Here is a 14,213-nt window from a genome sequence, read left to right on the forward strand (position 1 = left end):
CAAGGATCCCACTACTACCAAAGAAGCCAAGCTGAAGTGAGTTTATCTGCTTTAAAAACAAGATGAATTCCATCACAGCATCCTCCAGCTTGGCTCACTTTAAATTTAGTACAGGAAAGGCAGACCTCCCACGTCCCTCACAAGGGAATGCTCTGGGGAAGCTCTCTGTGGAATCCTTCCACTGTACCCACAGCAACTGGGGCTCACAGGGCAGGCGCCTTAGCTGAATGTCAGCAGCCGCCTGCAAACACGTACTTGAGCTCTTGGGCGATGGCGGCAATCTGCTCCACCCGGTCCTGGTGTGCTGCCAGGTCGCTCTCGAAAGCTTCATGTTTCCGCAGCAGAGCCCGGACTTCGGTCAGCGATGCTGACTCATAATCCTTCTGCAGCAAGATCTGTTCTTTGCCTGCAAAGGTCACAGCAGGGGGTGTGAAGACTGATGTCACACAAAGTCAGCAAAGGTCTCAAGATTGTTAAAGCTCCAAAGAATCAAGAAAAGGGGGTGAAAATGACAAGACTGAAGAGGCGGAGGCAATATTTGAACTGGAATTCAGACTATTATATGCTAACAATGCCCCCAAAACCCTATGTTCTGAAAGCTCCTGTTACTAATAAAGAAGAGGGGTCCCCTCTTTTAGGGGGTACCTCTGTCCCCCTAAAACTAAGTCAGATATCTCATTTTCCAGCATGATAATCAGTGGAGCTAGCCATTACTAGCTCACAAGAATCACTTGGTATAGTTATTAGGTAAAACACTTGTACTGTATTTGCCTCCCTATGGGTCAGCCTTTACACCAATTCTTTTTGGTTGAAAACTTTATTTTCTGTGGTTACATGTAACTTGTGTTTATTTTTCCAATAATACTGGAAAGGTTTCTCTCTGACTCTCCACCCATATCCCCCCCAATTTTTCTTAAATTAAGCAATTGCTGTGGCTATCACTGAATGTGCCTTTACTCCCTGTTTGATAACTTTTTAAGAATTGAGTTCTAGAAATAGAAAGCAGGGGCCTCCCTGGTGGCACAAGGGGTTAAGACGCAGAACTATGAAGCTATCCGCAGCCACTATGAAGCTATCCGCATGAGTTTGATCCCCGGCCAGGGAGCTACCCACATGGCGCAGCAGACCGCTCCTGTCTTGCCCACTGCTCCCCTCAGCAGTGTGTTTCAGTGGATCTGCCTGTTCTGCTCCCCACTCTGTCTCTGGTCCCCACTCTGCTCCCCACACCTCTGGCCTGTACCCCAGCTCTTGTATGCATAAATAAATAAATCTTAAAAAAAAAGACTTTAGAAATAGAAAGCAAGTGTTCACATGTATAATGATGACAACTCAGCACTTAGTGTGTACCAGACAATGATTTAAATACTTTATAAATATGAACTCATGAAACCTTATCAAAACTCTATGAAGAGGTGTGACTATTATTCCAAATTTGAAAAGGACCCGAAGCGCTGAGAGGTTAACAACTTGTCCAAGGAACACAGCTGGGAAATGTCAGGGCTGGGACCCCAATCTGTTCAGCTTCAGGTCCACACCTATAACTGTCCAAAACTGCCACTAGAGATCAATAATCAAACAATAATACAGCAAAAGGGAATGGGGAAGTGAGAGGAAGCTCTGAATCTTTCTCAAAATAGATTATTAAGTAATAGGGAGCATACTTTGTTCTTCTACCTCAGCAAACACCAGTCAAAAAAATATTATGGCCATAGAATCATGGTTATAGGAACACGTATGTTTGCATGTCCTAAAAGAATGCATCAGAGTGAAATAAGGAAATTAAGATACTGTATTTTTCCTTTCCAGGCAGATTTTGTGAGTGGGAAATTATATTACATTATGGCATTTAATAAACATTCTGTTTGCAGAAGTATCTGGGTCAGGGCTGCCTGATCCACAGTTAGGAACTGAATAGACACTTTGGAATCAAAAAGAAAAATGTGGGGGAAGACAGGAGGAAGCCAGACCCTATGGAGGTAAGTGTGGGAAGAATTTTTTCTTTTTTTTTTTTTACATTTCAAAAGAACAGTAAGTTTATTAGAAGGAAAAAGAAAAATGGGAAGAATTATTTCTAGTGCTTTTTTTAAAAAAAGCACATAATTTGCTTTATTAGAAAATAAATATTCATATTCACCTCTTTTTTTTTCCACCTCTCTTTTTTTTTAAAGATTTATTTATTAGGCCTCCCCAGTGGCACAGCAGGTTGAGTGCAGCACTGTGAAGCTGTCTGCAGCCTCTGCAGCACAGGTTCGATTCCCGGTCGGCCAGGGAGATGCCCACATGGCGTGGCACACCTTTCCTGTCTCTCCCGCTGCTCCCCTCAGCAGTACTTTCAGTCCCGTCTGCCTGTTGTGCTCCCCACTCTGTCTCTGGTGAATCCTTTCACCCTCCCACGCCTCTGGCCTGTACCCCAGCTATTATATAAATAAAATAAATCTTTAAAAAAAAGATTTATTTATTTATGCATATAAGAACTGGGGTACAGGCCAGAGATGAGAGGGGGTGAGAGGATTCACCAGAGACAGAGTGGGGAGCAGAACAGGCAGACAGACCGAAAGCACTGCTGAGGAGAGCAGCAGGCGAGACAGGATACGTCTGCTGTGCCATGTTGGTAGCTCCCTGGCCAGGGATGGAACTCATGCTGCAGTGGCTGCGGACAGCTTCATAGGTTGCATCTTAACCCCTTATGCCACCAGGGAGGCCCCATATTCACCTCTTAAAGAAATTTAGTACTAAGGCAGCAGAGCAAGGAGGGGCGAGGGCACTGGCCCAAAGGGTCACAGATGTTAGGGACATGACAGTAATTGCACATTGTGGGTCTGTCCACAGAGCAAGTCTGATTCTTCAAAACCCATAGGGAATCTGGTTGACTTACCGTAAGCCCACGTTTCATGCGTGGAAGCCTTCTGTTTAAACTTCTCCGCCAGGTGTTCCAAGCGTTCCAGCCTCCGTATCTCATTGAGTAACCATTCTTCGTAACCTTTCTCTGCCTGCTCCAGCCTCTGCCAGGCACCTGCGATGTCCTGGGATGTAAGAGGACAAGCGGAGGCACGTTCCTTACACTTGGGCCTCCTGGGTTCCCTCCACAAATCCCCTTCACTGCGTGTTTGACACTGTTTTGCTTTTTTTGTTTCCTTGCCTACCTTCATACGCTCCTCCCCAGTATCTTGCCAACTGTTTGGCTTCTAAATGTCTTAATTATCACCAGGGCCTTTAAAAAAAATAATTATAGGGCCTCCCTGATGGTGCAGGCGGTTGAGCGCTGCACTGTGAAGCTATCCGCAGCCTCTGTAGTGCGGGTTCGAGCCCGGCCGGCTAGCGAGAATCCCACATGGTGTAGCAGACCTCTCCTGGCTCGCCCGTTGCTCCCCTCAGCAGTGTATTTCATCAGTCTGCCTGTTCTGTTCCCTGCTCTGCCTCTGGTGAATCCTCTCACCCTCCCGCGCATCTGGCCTGTACCTCGGTTCTTGTATAAATTAAATCTTTAAATAAAAAAAAATTATAGTTTGTTCACATCAGCTAACAAGTGCCTGATACTTCTCTCGATGTGGACAGAGGCTGAAAAGGCCTTAATTTTCTAGCCAGATGAAGATGAGGCCTCAGAGTGACTCAATTCAAAATGACTCTTACTCAAGAACTTGGCCTCCATCATCCGGCCTGTCAGCAGTCAACAACTATATCCTGGGCATCACACATGCACCAGGCACGAGGCAGAGACTTTAAGAGAGCAAACAATACCTATGAGGTACCTTGTCTCCATGTAACTTCCATAATTATCAAGAAAGAAAGACAATGAATAAGTAATGAACAATATGCTATGATGGAAAAACCAAACAGGGTCAAGTGATGCTGAGAGCCGCTGGTGGGGAAGGCAGTGTCACTGGTCCCTTCTGCAGGTTACTTAGAGAAAACCACTCTAGGGTGGTGGCATCTGAGTCAGGACCTCAATCATAGAAAACCAATTATGTAAAGAAGTGGGGAATGGGCACTCCAGGTCAAGGGAATCAGCCCAAAGGCAGAGGAGGGAAGTGCTCCCTGTGTGGAAAACAGTACAGCAGGTCTATGCAGCCACAGAGCCAGGGAGGGGCAGACAAGCGACTCAGGCAGTGAGGTGGTGAGGGCTGGGGTCAGGTCATATGGATTCTATGGGCCAGGATAATGACTATTTTGCAAGGAGGGGAGGCGGGGTGAGAAATAGGGAGACACACTCTGATTTGCATTTTAAAAAGATGACAAGAGCCTGCTGTGTAGAGAATATATTTTAGGGACAAAAGAAAAAGAAGAGCCAGAAAAGTTGTCAGGTCTAGGAAAAGACCATGGCCACTTGGCATAAGGCCAGGCAGGGCAGTGGAGGTGGAGAGAAGGGCAGAGATTTAGACATAATTTAGAAATAGAGTCAGTGATACTGGCTGAGGAACTGGAGGCAAGAAAGTGCCAGAGGGCCTCCCTGGTGGCACAAGGGGTTAAGATGTAACCTATGAAGCTGTCTGCAGCTGCTGCAGAAGTTCAACCCCCAGCCAGGGAGCTACCCACATGGAGTAGCAGACCTCTCCTAACTCACCTGCTGCTCCCCTCAGCAGTGTATTTCAGTCGATCTGCCTGTTCTGTTCCCCACTCTGTCTCTGGTGACTCCTCTCACCCCCCACACCTCTGGCCTGTACCCCAGTTCTTGTATGCAAAAATAAATAAATCTTAAAAAAAAAAAAGAAAGAAAGAAAGTACCAGAGAGGAGAATAGAGGATGACACTTAGGGACAAATGGGGAATGTGATGCCAGATACTAATACGAACAACATGGCCTCAGGACTCTTGGCTATGTTAGGTTTGAAATGCTTTGAAGACATCCAAGCAGCCAGGTGAGCCTGGAACTTGGGAGAACTCAGAGCTGAAGTGGTAGAATTTGAGAGACATGGGCACTCTATGTGGCAACTAAAGCCACAGGCCTGGATGAGATCACCTGGAGGCTGTAAAGATAGAATAGAAGGTTTACAGGCCAGGAGCATCAAACCTGGCTCAGGAGGAGCAGCAGGTTTTGCTAGTGACTGAAAAGACTTGATGGTGGGGTAGGAAGAAAACAGTAAGTTCAAGAGTGGAAGTCATTTGAAAAAGGAGGCAAGTGTTAACAGATTCAAAATTACAGAGAATATGGGGCCTCCCTGGTGGCGTAGGCGGTTGAGTGCTGCGCTGTGAAGCTGTGCGCGGCTTCTGCTGCACGGGTTCAATCCTGGCTGGCCAGTGAGAATCCCACATGGCGAAGCAGACCTCTCCTGTCTCACCCGCTGCTCCCCTCAGCAGTGTATTTGTCAGTCTGCCTGTTCTGTTTCCTACTTTGTCTGGTGAATCCTCTCACCCTCCTGTGCATCTAGCCTGTACCCTGGTTCTTGTATAAAAATAAATAAATCTTTAAAAAAAATTACAGAGAATATGAATATAAAAGCCACAAGTGGATTGTCAATACTGATTCCACTGATTCTGACAAGAAAGGTCTCAGTGGAGGGAGGGACAGAAGGCAGAATACTGTAGGTTGAAGAACGAAAGAAGAAAAGGAGCAGAGAGGAACTGAGGATCAATCAGTTCCAGAAAGAATTCTTTCTAGATGTTCTGTTTAAAAGAGGAGTGGGGGGCCTCCCCTGGTGGTGCAGTGGTTAAGCGCTGGGCTGCGAAGCTGCCCGTTGCCTCTGCAGCACCGGTTCGATCCCGGGGAGGGTCCCACATGGCAGGCAGACCTCACCTGCCGCGCCCGCTGCTCCCCTCAGCAGTGTATTTCTACCTGTTCTGTTCCCTGCTCTGGCTCTGGTGAATTCTGTCACCCTCCCGCACTTCTGACTGTACCCAGTGCTTGTATAAATAAATAAATCTTTAAAAAAAAATAATAAAATAAATAAAAGAGGAGTGGGAAAACATTGCTCTAATATGTTGTGAAGTCATAGAAGGTTATGATATGTGTTGAGCAGATCTGGAGTGCTTCAGTGTGCTGTTGTGAGCAACTCAATAGAGAGAGGGAAACTGATGGAGCAAAGAGAGGGAAATAAAGGTGGCAGTAAGGCCTGGAGAAGGTGTAACAGCAGGGAAGAGAGGCACACAGTCTAGATGCTGATGGGTCTGGGGAGGGAAGATGAGGCAGGTAGTGAAGGAGGGGAGGAGAAGACAAGAATCATTCATTCCAGTCTACTAAAGATCTGCTCACCGTCAGGCACCACCCAACAGCAGGGAGAAGGCAAAAACTGCTTGACAGTAGGGAAAAATAGAACAAGACTGAAGTGTTTACAGGGACAGAATTATCAATATATTCCTTAACTGAGATCAGAGAAGACAATTCCTCCTTTTCAGGCAACCATCAGAAAAGGGGGGTTGTGGAAAGAAGAGGGCTTCCCTGAGGACCAGGAGGGCTTCTGACTCTAGGCTACTCACCGACACCAGCTTGCCCTCGGAGGGCATGAAGGCAGGCCGGTTGCTGATCCTCAGCTTGGTCTGCAAGGTGTTGAAGTTGATCTCCAGCTGGCACTTCTCCTGCACCTTAGGGGGCTTGTGCTTCCGGCGGTAATCCCGGAAGTCCTCCAGCTTTTTCTGCATGGCCTTCATGGTCTTCTCGGGAGTCCGGTTCTCCAGCCAGGGTGTGGTGCGACGAATCCATTCCAAAAGCTGCTCCCAAACACAAAAATACTGCTGAAAACACCACTGAACTGCCTCTAGTTAAAAAACAGAGGCACCTAATCATTTGGAGTGGATTAACTTAATGTCCCTAAAATGACAGAAATAGGACTGTACACCCCAGACAAAAAGGAGAGGAAACCCACCACTACGAACTGTGGCATGAAGGAAAACCAGAGTCCAGCCATGGACACTCATGATCTCCCCAATGATACCACAGAGAGGTCAAAAACTTATAGTAAACACGAGTCACTTTATACAAAAATGTGACATTTACAGGAAACTCGGGGACCAGACATTAGCAGACAAATGCTGGATGGAGCCTGGAAATGAAAGAAAAAAAAAACAAAAAAACAACAAATCCTGACATGGTAGAATAAAATCCGCAAAAAACTGAGCTTACCTTAAAATGTATTTAATTTTTAAAAGGTTCAAATCTAGTGACTTTATTTACTAGACTATGTATTGTAAATCATTTAAAATATTGACTTAAAGCCAAAGTAAATTTTAATATCAGCTTTTCAAGGAAAATTCATGATACAGTAAAAGTGGTAGTGAATTCCTCAGAATGAAGTACACCCCCTTCTCTTAAATTACTACCAAGGCCTTAGAAATGACCGGCTGAAAAGCCACTAATAATTTATACTTATGATCACTTGGGCAGATGAGAATTAAAGTGGTGATATACCTACACTCTAAGGGTTTGAAGAGAATAAATGAAGGATCAAGTGAGAAGAGGAAGCATATAATTACTGAGAATTGTGTATCTTTTGGTCTTGATCAACCCTGAAATTGATCTTTGGTCTCAAAGGTGACCCCAAAATTTTCCCAAAGCAGCAGCATAAAAATATAAACTCAGTATCATTTGATAGGATTCATCCACTACTTGGGAAGATTTAGTCTAAGCAGCCTGATACTTTTCCCATTATAGACCAAGTATCAGTTAATTTAGATAACAGCACAAATGATTTGGTCTCTGATATGTGTCACTGTGACTGTTCAATCGAGAGAGGATATGGTTGTGAACCTAACTCAGCCCCTAATTTGTCTGGGGAAAATCATGTAGTGCAAGTGATAAAGTTTCTCTTTATACTATATACTATACAATTATAACCAAAAATTTGGCTGAAGAGTTGTAGAACAGATTCATAAAAACTCATCCTCAAGTATCTTGAATGAGGGTGAGGGGAACAGTTCTGTCTTCCCCATATTTCCCTCTCAAAAGTTATAGACACACCCAAGACTGAGCCATGTCTCACAATAGGCTGGGCAAGTTTCTTTGCTGCTGGGTCACTGTATGGAGCAAGGCTTCTGAACACGGAGAACACCCTATGTGACATCAGTAACCAACAAAGCAGTAAAAAAACAAGTAATGCAATGTTGTCTAGGAGAGTCTGACCCTGGGGGTGCTGCACAGCTGAGAGTGGCATCATAGTCTGCTCCCTAACACATGCAGACCAGCTCTGTACTTTGGTATGGTTAAAAAAGGCCATCGGGAATACTTTGCTCTAGTAATCTTATTACTGCAAAGTGAACAAGCGCTGAGATCAAGTATACGTTCCTACTTTTATTCTGTCTGAGATGAAAAATGCAAAGAAGAAAAAAACATTGACGGCCCGTGTTCACCCTCTGTGCCTCACCCTCTGGGTGGGTATGGACAGGACTGCAGGGAACCCATTTCCTTTACCTCACTTGCTAGCCTCTCATATTCTTCCATCAGCCTCTCATTCTCTTGATTCACAGCAAGAACCTTACATATCCTGTTAGCCGCTGTCTCAGCCTGTAAAACACAATAGGTAAACAGGACAGCTCTGTCGACAGGGATGAGCAGACACAAAACTGAGGGTGGCAGGGCATGAGAGGTAATGAGGGAGATGGAGTGCTGTAAATGGTGCAGATTCTAGATTAGGGTGGAATAAGATTGAGGATATTGCTGTTTATTACTATGAATCATTTCACACCTTTTTTACAGTTTTCACACAGACTTACACGGCAGGCTGAATATACTGTAGGGAATAATGGGGAGATACCATTAGTCTAAAACACAAGCCTTATAAAAAAAAAAAAACAAGCAAGTTAGTAATGAAAATATATACGGGTCAGGGAAACAAAAAACTTCAGTCCCTGAGAATCCATCTAAGCCCTCTGCTATCTCATACCTAGAGGCGAGAACTCTCTGAATAACATTGGTCATTGAAATCAAGGTGAAAATAGGGTCCTGAATACCTGTCACTGCACTTGGAACCACTGAAGCCCCTTTCTCCTGAAATGAATCCGTAGAACTCACGAGATGGGAGCCTCCTACTGAGCTGAATTGGCCTTAGGACTTTGTTTAACCTACATGAAGAGCCAGTGAGGTCATAAATAATTCTCTATCACCATTCTGTGGAGGGAAACTTGGCCTAGGTGTGGCAAAGGGCCTGGAGTCATGAGCATATGATGAATCAAAAAGAGCAACTTGCCCATCTGTGCTCCCAGGCCTCCAGCCTGTCCCAAAGCCTCACCTCTAAAACCCAGTTATCACTATTGCAGGTGATGGTCTTAAGAGGATCACACTTAATCTGGCCATCCCAATCTGTGAGGATCCTCCAAATAAAAAATTGCAAGAGGCCAAAAATAAACAGGTGGGAGTGGAGAAAACCGAAGGATAGTCACTCGCAGTGTCTCTCAGATTGTGCTAAGGAATGTGAATCTTTTTGAGGTTTTAACACTGTTGTCCATTTGCTATTTCAGTTAATTGAGATTGGTCTGAATGATGTGAAACATCCTTGCATAAATTCCTGAGCAGCGAAGGCAATCTCTAGGCAGAGGAGAACAAGGGCACTAGAAAGGCAAATACCTGTGTCCAGTGTCCTCTTAACCTAAAGCTCAATAACTGTGGCTCACTTTCATGGCGCTTGTTTCTCTTTTTTCTAAAGCACAAATGTTTCCCACAGTTGACTAATGAAATAAAAGCAGTATCTTAGAAGAAAGAGACAGAAAAACACTTCAGGAACTGTCTATAGTTAAACTGTTAAAAAAAAAATCACATTTTGGAAATTGCCATAGTAGGTAGGCTGCTACAAGACACTTAGGTTCCCAGGTAGGATGTGAAGCGCACAGACACACCCAGGTACACACACACACACGCACACACACACGCACACACAATGAAAACCGATGCAAAGAGCAGCCCAGATGCACACGTGTGGAGTACCTGCTCTGCTCCCGCAAAAGCATGGTAGAAGCAGGAAACGTAAGTCATGATAGCTCTCTCATCGGGTTTGGGGGTGTTCACAATGTCTGAAGGGAGGGAAAAAATAACACAGAAAACAAACACACGCACAGATGAAGAGCAGAAACCAGGGTGAACGAAGGGAAGAACAAATTGGTTTATACTGACTGATATTCTGTGTGTTTCTTGGGCCCACAGCTCTGACCCTCAGGAAAGCTGGACGGTACTGACAGGACTTTTTCCCCTCCTTCCCCTTGATGAGTTTTGAAAAGGGCAGTCAAGTCATTAAAAATAGAACCCATGGGCCTGTATCAAAGCTATTAGCATGTCCTAAAGACTCTTGAGGCCCCAGGTCTTTTGCTGTAGGGAGTCATCTGCCACCTTTCTTGTGAACAGGTCACTTTGCAAACTTCTGGGAATGCTAGTGGAGCTCTCTGCCCATCTCTTCTGCCACCTCCCTACCCCATCCTTGCAATGCTAGTTCCTGTGCTATAGATGCCCCTGGGTGTGTGAGGCTGAAATTTACTGGAGATGGACCTCCCTGGTGGCCTAGGGGTTAAGTCTCAGTACTATCACTGCTATGGCCTGAAAGCCTGAGTTCGATCCTCAGCCAGGGCGCTAACACACATTGGCATAGCAGACCTCTCCTGTTTCACCCCGCTGCTTCCCTTAGCAGTGTATTTCAGTTAATCTGCCTGTTCTGCACCCCACTGTGTCTCTGGTAAATCCTCTCACCCACCCCACACCTCTGACCTACACCCCAGTTTTTCCATGCAAAAAAAAAATTTACTGGAGAGCATATCTTTTAATGCCCATCTACACATACTTACCATGACATATATAGAAATCACCAAGAGTGACAAAACATCTAAAGAGAAGGGTATGCACAGCTTGTATTTATTAAGACTATTGCTACCATTCATATTAGCTGCCAAAATAATCAATAGGAAGGAAATAAAAACAAAACCATATGACCAGTCATCCTTGAACTGCTTTCTAACTAAACTCATTTCAGTCACTGGACAGGGTGAATTGAAAAAGATACCTGTGATTCCCTAACGTGAAATGTAGCCAGTGGGTTTTCAGAGGCTATTCGTAGAAAGTGTGGGGTTGTGTAACAGCATGGAATCTTCTGGAAAACAAACATGAATGGCAGAATACTGCATGGACAGAAAAAGTAAGTTTCAAAGAAAACTAGACTAAAAAAGACAAATGACTGCAGAACCAGATGGTCTCCTTGTTCAGAAGAGAATGGTAAGGGAAAAAAGAGAAAAACAATCGGGGGAAAAAAAGTTAGACACAGAAGGTGAAGGGTGAGCAGTGACTTATGTTTTACATCTCACCTTCTGTGCACCAGCAAAAGCATGATAGTAACAGGAAACATAAGTCATTATGGCTCTCTCATCGGGTCTGGCAGTGTGTACTAAATCTGTGTGGAGAAAAGAAGGTTAACTATTTGGATGTTCTAATACCAGCAGGCTTCTGCTAATGGTAAGTGTCTCAGAGAAGACAATGTAATGAATCTATGCCCCTCACCAACATACACTTACGTTGTTAAAATCTTGGTTCAAATCAAAGAAGCCATAGCTGCAAAATCATTTCTTTCTGTGCACTTTTGACAGCTGTCAGTAGAAATGACGAAATTTTAAAGAGCCCTGACCTAGCAAGGAAGTCACATTCTGGACCAGAATTCTACAGACTGCATACAAGGCCCAGAGCCCTTCTGTCACTGCATACAAGGAGGGCCTGAGGTCAACAAAGACCCCCTTTGCAAGTCCGCACAGAACATAAGAACCCACAAATCTAAGCCTGGTGCTCATCAGGATTTTGGAGGAAAATCAGATAAACAACTTAGATAACCTTTAAAAGCATGAAAGATAGTGAATGTGAGGAAGAGTTTCAACAGATTTTTTTTTTACTATATTTACATATAATGAGTGGCCCCATTAGCTGCTCAAAAATCCCCATTTAGGGTTCAGAAGCCAACACAAATAACAGTAGGGTCAATGGCAGCAGATGAAATCAGCAATGGAGAGGTGGAGACCAGCAGATGACATTACAATTGAAGAGTGACAAATAAGACATGTTAATACAATGCTGTGGTGATGGTAAGCCCCAGTGTGAATGGCAAAAACCCTAAGTGTGATCATGGGGGGGAATCCGCATGGCAATGCCCCCTCCCACACACACATCAGTCAAGTTCATAACTCTTCCATGGAAGATTCACTGAGAAATTAATCTACAAATATAATGATATAGTGTGTACACATTTTTCTGAACCTTTAAAAAGGGAAAATGAAGAAAAATAATGAGAGACTAGGGAGGGTCACAAAATGGGGGCGGAAATGAACAAGCACTAACGCATCCCATCGGCCATAAAAGATAAACAGAATGGTTACAGGCCTAGACTAGGACTCAGAAGCTAAGGAAAAACATAAGAACTAAGAATGTCAGCATACCAGAGAAATAATGATGATGACCTTGCTCTCTCCCTCAAGTTTAGTATACTAGGGAGAGATTAATGAAATGGAAGATGAATTTACTCAATTTTGCCTATTTTGACCTCTCTTTAGTATCCTAGCTACTAATTCAAGTGGGTAAACTCTAAGTAGTTACTTTCTCTATGGAAAGGTCAAAGGACAGAGTGCACGAATACACACTTAGCTTAGAAAGGAGAGATGAACAGAAGAGAGAACTTTTCTGAGTTCTTACTTCATTATCTTATTGACTTTCTCCCTCTAAAGAGTTTTGGAGGAACCATAGGTAGAATTCTGAAACGTGTATTCTAAAGTTAATAATACAAGTATTTGATAAAATAGCTAAATTAATAAATGAATAAAATTAGAATATTAACTGAAGATTGGGGTGAACTGTGACCCTTCCCCCAAAATATGCTGAAGTCCTAACCCATACTATCTCCATCAGTGAATGTGCCCTTACCTGCAAATAGTTTTATAGATATAATAAAGTTAAGATGAGGTCAAGCTGGAGCACGGAGAGTCCATAGCTCAGTAGGACTAGTGTCCTTATAAGACGAGAGACAGAAGCAGGCTATCTAAAGGCTGAGTCAGAGACTGGAGTGATGTTGCTATGGAACTTCTAGATGCCTGGATCTTTGAAAAGCTGGGAGAAGCAAGGAAGGGGTCTTCTTGAGTCTCTGGGGGTCAGGGGGACATGGCAACCATAATGCAGTCACCAAAGAAGGAGGAACAGAAGATTGCCTGCTGACTATAATCAAATTCTTTGCTTTTCTCAATAAGGCTAATTAGTGGAAGCAATGGACCATTAGAAAAAAATGATATTAATAACAAACACAGCAATATAAGTTCCTTGAGGGCAGGACCCAACCTTATCTGTCTCTCCATATCCTGCAACCCCTAACACCCTACTATGAGTAGTGCCTTACTCATAGTAGGTGCACAAAAAATGTCTATTGAGTTGGTAAGTGAACCATGAACAAGTGAAATGAGTGAATGGTCTCCACAGAGCTGTGCTTTAAATGGCACCTCATAGACACAACTCACACGCATTCATCACGTAGGAAACATACAAAAGGTATTTGAAATTAGGCCCCAGACTGGGTAATGCTAAACTGAAATATTTAGAACTTCTTTCAAATCTGATTACACTAAATTTAACTCAGATTAATTAAAAACGAAAGTTTGAGAGGTACGCTAAAGGTTGACAGTTCCATATTCTATCTTCTGAGTCTGTAACTTCTACTTGGAAGGAAGGACTTTTTCCTTGTAGAGTCTTAAGCATGTCACTAGATTTATTTGCTAAACCTGGCTCTATGTGGGAAGGAAAATGCACTGTATTATTAAAAAATAAAATAAAATAAAAAAACATTCTGTTTCTCTGCCAGAGCTGAGTCTTTTACCAAATTCTTCTACTCTAGCTTTGCTGATATGTTTTGGAGCAGGAGTCTAATAATTAATTTATGAACAAACTACATGTGAAATGCTCCAAGACTCATGTGATCCGTGACAGAAACTTCCTAGGAATCCTAAGTACCTCAGCTGGAACAAGGCTTTCTACATCTACAAATGCCCGTATGTGGCCATAACAAGGAATCCAGAGGTTTTCTGTAAACAGTAAGCACAATTTTCTTCTCACCTTCAGCATCCAACATTTTGGGAATATCCAGGTGCTTCTCTGCAATTTCCATGGCCAGGTTAATATTTCCTACTGGGTCATCCTGCATGAGAAACAACATAACCAGTTTTTAAAAATACTTTCTTGATCAGGACTTACAAATAATTTTCTTACATACCTCACTTTTGGGAGGAGACTTTTCCTCCACACACAACCAGAATAGTATAAATAATTTCCCTTCTTATCATTTCTCA

The 14,213-nt window shown here is 43.6% G+C and overlaps 1 protein-coding gene across 4 annotated transcripts in view; it reads right to left on the reverse strand.

Moving 5' to 3' along the window:
• The window catches only part of ACTN2 (actinin alpha 2), a 71,751-nt gene that overhangs the window by 17,603 nt on the left and 39,935 nt on the right, over positions 1-14,213 (reverse strand). For 3 of the 4 annotated variants that reach the window (XM_037510375.1, XM_037510372.2, XM_037510373.2), the window contains 6 exons: positions 13,981-14,062; positions 11,208-11,293; positions 8,338-8,430; positions 6,411-6,641; positions 2,876-3,023; positions 256-406 (listed from right to left, as the gene is read on the reverse strand). In XM_037510375.1, the coding sequence (XP_037366272.1) occupies positions 256-406; positions 2,876-3,023; positions 6,411-6,641; positions 8,338-8,430; positions 11,208-11,293; positions 13,981-14,062 (791 nt within the window). Of the gene's footprint in view, positions 1-255; positions 407-2,875; positions 3,024-6,410; positions 6,642-8,337; positions 8,431-9,846; positions 9,933-11,207; positions 11,294-13,980; positions 14,063-14,213 lie in introns of all 4 variants that reach the window. The other variant, XM_037510374.2, reaches the window with a different exon arrangement.

The sequence above is a fragment of the Talpa occidentalis genome, unplaced genomic scaffold (genome assembly GCF_014898055.3).
Source record: "Talpa occidentalis isolate TD23 unplaced genomic scaffold, MPIMG_talOcc4v2.1 talOcc4.14, whole genome shotgun sequence".
NCBI classification, from domain to species: domain Eukaryota; kingdom Metazoa; phylum Chordata; class Mammalia; order Eulipotyphla; family Talpidae; genus Talpa; species Talpa occidentalis.